The sequence below is a fragment of the Dama dama genome, chromosome X (genome assembly GCF_033118175.1).
Source record: "Dama dama isolate Ldn47 chromosome X, ASM3311817v1, whole genome shotgun sequence".
Taxonomy (NCBI): domain Eukaryota; kingdom Metazoa; phylum Chordata; class Mammalia; order Artiodactyla; family Cervidae; genus Dama; species Dama dama.
The window spans coordinates 55,046,657-55,053,003 of NC_083714.1; the positions used below are offsets into that span (position 1 = coordinate 55,046,657).

The 6,347-nt window shown below is 42.7% G+C and overlaps 1 protein-coding gene across 1 annotated transcript; it reads left to right on the forward strand.

Moving 5' to 3' along the window:
• Window positions 1-420: 420 nt before the first annotated feature.
• On the forward strand, window positions 421-1,415 carry LOC133051937 (14-3-3 protein theta-like). The gene has a single exon (XM_061136617.1). It carries the CDS (start codon window positions 421-423, stop codon window positions 1,156-1,158), a length of 738 nt encoding a protein of 245 aa, XP_060992600.1. The 3' UTR covers window positions 1,159-1,415.
• Window positions 1,416-6,347: the final 4,932 nt, after the last annotated feature.

Consider the following 6,347-nt stretch of genomic DNA (forward strand, 5'->3'; position numbering starts at 1 on the left):
GTGGCAGGTCAAGAGAACCTTTGCAGAGGAGAAATATATCCACAAATGCCTCACTGATGGGCCCTCTGCTTTCTGTTGGGTCTCCCACAGGTCAGCTAAGGTCACCATCCCAGTGACTGACTTCTATCAAGTCTGTTTTGACTTGCTGTTTGGGCCATATCAGTCTAACCAGCAAATCTCTAATCTGCTATACCCCGAGAGCTGTGAAAACCCACCTGGTATTTCATAAAAATCCTTATTAAGTTTCAGGTTTGGAAGAAAATGGGAGGCACTCCAAGGGTATTTATAGGAAGAAGAACAACCACCACAGCACCAAAAATAATTCTAAAAAACTAGGCCTTGGGGACTCGCGCTGCGGCCGCGGAGACGTGAAGCCCCCTGGGTCCGCGCTCCACCTCGCTGTCTGCTCCCCCAGCCCCCATGGAGAAGATGGAGGTGATCCAGAAGGCCAAACTGGCTGAGCAGGCCAAGCGCTACGACGACATGGCCACCTGCATGAAGGCCGTGACGGAGCAGGGCGCCGAGCTGTCCAACGAGGAGCGCAACCTGCTCTCGGTGGCCTACAAGAACGTGGTCGGGGGCCGCCGGTCAGCCTGGAGGGTTATCTCCAGCATCGAGCAGAAGACCAACACCTCGGACAAGAAGTTGCAGCTGATCAAGGACTACTGGGAGAAAGTGGAGTCCGAGCTGAGGTCCATCTGCACCACGGTCCTGGAATTGTTGGATAAGTATTTCATAGCCAATGCAACTAATCCAGAGAGTAAGGTCTTCTATCTGAAAATGAAGGGAGATTACTTCCGGTACCTTGCTGAAGTTGCTTGTGGTGATGATCGGAAGCAAACAATAGATAATTCCCAAGGAGCTTACCAAGAGGCTTTCGATATAAGCAAGAAAGAGATGCAACCCACACACCCCATCCGGCTGGGGCTGGCCCTTAACTTTTCTGTGTTCTACTACGAGATCCTCAATAACCCGGAACTGGCCTGCACACTGGCTAAAACGGCTTTTGATGAGGCTATTGCAGAACTTCACACACTGAATGAAGACTCGTACAAAGACAGCACTCTCATCATGCAGCTGCTGAGAGACAACCTCACATTGTGGACATCAGACAGTGCAGGAGAAGAATGTGATGCGGCAGAAGGGGCAGAAAACTAAGTGCATGCAGGGTGTCACCTTTCTCCCCCTTGAGACCTTTTTACTCATCTCCATTCCTTATTCCATTTGGATTTCCTATAGCAAAGAAACCCATTCATGTGTATGGACTCAGCTGTTTATAGTCTTTTCACACTGCGGCTTTGGGAAAACTCCATTCCTTGATTTGTGTTTGTGTTAGCCTTCCTGGTGTGCAGTTACTGCTGTAGAAAAGTATTAATAGCTTCATTTCATACAAACATAAGTAACTTCCAAACACTTATGTAGAAGACTAAAAATGTATCTGGTATTTAAGTAATCTGAACCAGTTCTGCAAGTGACTGTGTCTTGTATTGCTGTGAAGATATGAAAATGTAGCTAATTACAATTTAAAGAGTGTTCTACATAACTTCTTAATTTCTACATTCCCTCCCCTTACCCTTCTTCAGAGATTTCCTTTCAGTAAGCAACTTTTCCATCCTCTTAATGTATTCCTTTTTAGTAGGAATCCAGAAGTATTAGATTGAATGGAAAAGCATTTGACATTTTGGGGTTGGGGGGGATCACAGATTAAAATGCCTCCTGTATCATATATATGTGATGGAGGACTTGTGTATCTGTGACAACAGGGAGTTTCCTTATTCACTCTTCATTTGCTGCTGTTTGAGTTGACAACTTCCCTTCCCAATAAAAACTCACTCACACCTCCTGCCTTTGTAGTTCTGGTATTCACTTTACTATGTAATAGAAGTAGCATGTTGCTGCCAGAATACAAGCATTGCTTTTGGCAAATTAAAGTGCATGTCATTTCTTAATACATTAGAAAGGGGGAAAAAGCACACAGTCCAGTCTAAAACATTAGTACTTTTCCATGCAGATTTGTGTACATGTGAGAGGGTGTCCAGTTTGTCTAGTGATTGTTATTTAGAGAGTTGGACCACTATTGTATGTTGCTAATCATTGACTGTAGTCCCAAAAAAGCCTTGTGAAAATGTTATGCCCTACGTAACAGCAGAGTAACATAAAATAAAATTACATTTTATAAACCAAAAAAAAAAAAAAAAACCTAGGCCTTGTGAATGGTGACATTTTCCCCTTAGAATTCTCTTAATTAATTTATTTTTGACTTCCTTGAGTCTTCATTGCTGCACTGGCTTTCTCTAGTTGTGGCAAGCAAGGGCTACTCTATAGTTGTGGCTTCTCATTGTGGTGACTTCTCTTGTTATGGAACATGGGCTCTAGAGCTTGGGCTCAGTAGTTGTGGTTCCCGAGTTCTAGAGCATAGACTTCAATAGTTGTGGCACATGGGCTTAGTTGCCCTGTGGCATGTGGAATCTTCCCAGACCAGAGATCAAAACCTTGTCCCCTGCATTGGCAAGCGGATTCTTAATCACTAGACTGCCAGGGAAGCCGTGACTTTATTCTTATCTTGACCAGCCCAAAGTTTAGTAGTTGCTTCAGTTTTGCAATTGCTTAAGAACAATAAATAGATTCTGGGCTCCAATGGATTCTCAATATGCACATAAATAGCATATGACACAATCAACTGAAAAATGAGACTATAACAGATGGGTGGCATATTCAAATTCATTTCATTGCTGCAATTTAATATGTTTTACATTAAATAAGATGTTCCCAAGACCACATAAAACATACGAGCTATAAAGAGCAAAATCAAATATTATGCTACGTAACTGTCTCCAAATTCACTTAATTAATAGATAGCACTGTAAAGGCAAAAGGCAAAACTAAATCTCAATTGCTGCTTATTCCTGGAGCCAGCAGTTGACCCATTTTCCTGGCAGCACTTCCCACTCTCCTCAGAGAAATGGTAGTAGTTCCTAGCCTGTCTTCTGATCTTGTAGGGAAACAGAGACTAGGTTGATTCAGCTTTTCATGCCCTTCAAGAAGAATCTGGCCTTATATGGGTTAGAGTTCAGTTCAGCCACTCAGTTGTGTCCAACTCTTTGTGACCCCATGGACTGTAGCATGCCAGGCTTCCTTGTCCATCACCAACTCTTGGAGCTTGCTCAAACTCAAGTCCATTGAGTCGGTGATGACATGCAACCATCTCATCCTCTGTTGTCCCCTTCTCCCCTGCCTTCAATCTTTCTCTGCTTAAAGGTCTTTTCCAATGAGTCAGTTCTTTGCATCAGGTGGCCAAAGTATTGGAGTTTCAGTTTTAGCATCAGTCCTTCCAATGAATATTCAGTACTGAATTCCTTTAGGATTGATTGATTGGATCTCCTTGCAGTCCAAGGGTCTCTCAGGAGGCTTCTCCAACACCACAGTTCAAAAGGAGGAAAAGGGGATGACAGAGGATGAGATGGTTGGATGGCATCACTGGCTCAATGGACATGAATTTGAGCAAACTCCGGGAGATGGTGAAGGACAGGGAAGCCTGGTGTGCTGCTGTCCACAGGGTCACAAAGAATTGGACATGACTGAGCGACTGAACAACAACAATAAGCAATGGAAAATTGAAAATGAATCAGATAGGATCTCTATTCTCAAGGAACACCCTACCTAGTGGGGGGCCAGGGTCATACAGAAGTCATGCTGGTGCCTTCCTCCTGTCAACTTAACCATCACATGATGTTCCAAGGACAGAGACTTCTCAGGGACTAATCTTGAGAATCTTCACAGACATGTGATCCTTTGGTCCTTCATGTACTTCTTTTGGGTCAAGTGCTTCCAAAAGAATGTTGAACCTTAAGCAGATCACTCTCTAACCCCAGTTTAGGTTCTCTTCACTCTTTCCTATTCTTCCGATTCCCGATGATCTTCTTGGCTGTTTCCTTATCTGGCCTGTTGCCATCTGAAAACAAAGTCTTTGTGCTGTGTTTAGTTGTTCAGTTGTGCCGACTCTTTGAGACCTCGTGGACTGTAGCCCGTCAGGCTCCTCTGTCCATGGGGATTCTCCAGACAAGAATATTGGAGTGGGTTGCCATGTTCTCCTCCAGCAAAGTCTAGAACAACTTAGTTAAAAACAAAACTTGAATTACATCATGCTTACATCATTCTCTGCTTAAAACTTTTCAAATGGATCCCTATAACTTAAAATAGACACTATATGAATTCCCCTGGTCCAAAAGGTCCTTCATCTTCGGGCCTTTGCAACCTCATATCCTGCCATTCTCATCACACCTCAACCTCACTGGCCTTGCTGTTCCTCAAATATGCCAAGCTTACTTTTTCCTCTGAATTTGCTATACCCTCCTAATGGAGTGCTTTTCCCACTCATCTTGTGCCTAACTTGTGCTATTGTGTCATTCAGATCTCATGTCAAATGTCCCCTCTGCTGAGAAAACTTCTCTGACCACCCAGTAACTTTCAGTGATGTTATTTTTGTACCCTGCATGGCACTTACAACTATTTGAAATTATCTCCCTTGATTACGTTTATGTCTTGGAGCTGTCTACCTTGACTTAAATGGCAGCTTTGTTTGTTTTCTTCATTTCTCCACCCCCGTCAGTGGAATAGTGACACATAGCAGCTTCTCAATGTAAGCTTGTTGCATTAATGTGTGCATGCATGAATAACTGAGCATTGTGCTGTTACTGAGTTCTTGTCACTAATGTCACTGCCTTCACCAACTCCATTGCCATCACTGACATCGTCAGTGTCTCCACAACTCTCTTGTCTTTGCTTGCCTTGGGGAAACAGACAAGGGAAACTCAAAGCAACCCTTTCTTCCTTCCCCAAAGAGGAAGTACCTGGCGGTTATCCTGATAATACGAATGTGGAAATATGCATGAGGTCCAGGAAGAAATTTAATTTAAGCTTTTAAATTCATTTTCATTGGAGTATAGTTGCTTTGTGCTTCCCTGGTGGCTCAGACGGTAAAGAGTCTGCCTGAGATGTAAGAGACCCGGATTCAATCCCTAGGTTGAGAAGATCCCCTGGAGAAGGGAGTGGCTACCCACTCCAGTATTCTTGCCTGGAGAATCATATGGACAGAGGAGCCTGGCAGGCTACAGTCCTTGAAGTCACAAAGAGTTGAACCCAACTGAGCAACTAACACTTTCACTTTTCATAGTTGCTTTACAATGTTGTGTTACTTTCTGCTATATAGCAAAGTGAATCAGCTCTCTACATACATATATATCCTCTTTTTTAAGATTTCCTTCCCATTTAGGTTACCAAAGAGCACTGAGTAGAGTTCCCTGAGCTATGCAGTAGGCACCCCAATGTTTATGGCAGGAATAAATTTTAAAAAGATTTTGTCATGGCTGAAGGAGTAGTCACAATGTTCATATAATTGAGTGCCCATATTTTACTCATAGATTAAGAGTCTCTGGACACAATTCTAAAAAGTTAGTAATACTCTCTCTGAAGTCATTGTTGGCTCCTCCTCCCCATCCCCTAAATACAGATTTCCCCCCCCCCAACTTTCTCTCCTTGGCACTCTTCTCTTTTTATACTCTATCTCTTGACAGTCACACAGGACTTCAATGATCATCTCTACGGTACTCAAGTGCTCAGGGCTGGTGCACTAGGATGACCCAGAGGGATGGGATGGGAAGGGCGGTGGGAGGGGGGATCAGGATGGGGAACACATGTAAATCCATGGCTGATTCATGTCAATGTATGGCAAAAACCACTACAATGTTGTAAAGTAATTAGCCTCCAACTAATAAAAATAAATGAAAAGAAATAAATAAAAATCTTCGCTAAAAAAAAATCTTTTAGGCAGCCACAATACCTCTAAGGAGCTCCTACTGCCTACTGGGCAGAAAATGCCACCCACATGTCCACCTTAAACTCTCAAATTCAATGTATTCAAATTGAAGCTCATTCATCTACTTTTTTTCACACCTCCTCCTGCCAACCTGCTACCTAATAACGTCTCTATTTTTTGTTATAGCTAAATGAATTTTGAAAATTCAGTATTTGCTTATTAAATTGAGAACTTGCACCTTTTCACTTAAAGAAAGCATTTTGGGGCCATTATTAAGTACAATAAGGGTTACTTGAATACAAGTATTGTGATACCATGACAGTAGATCTGATAACTGAGATGGCTACTATATGACTAATGGACAGAAATAAATGGACAAAGGGATGATTCATGTCTCAAGCGGGAAGGAGCAGGACAGGGTGTGATTTTATCATGCTACTCAGAATGGCACGCAACAAACTTTTAAGTTGCATATTTCTAGAATTTTGCATTTAATGTTTTTGAACTATGGTTGATCATGGGAAGTTGAACC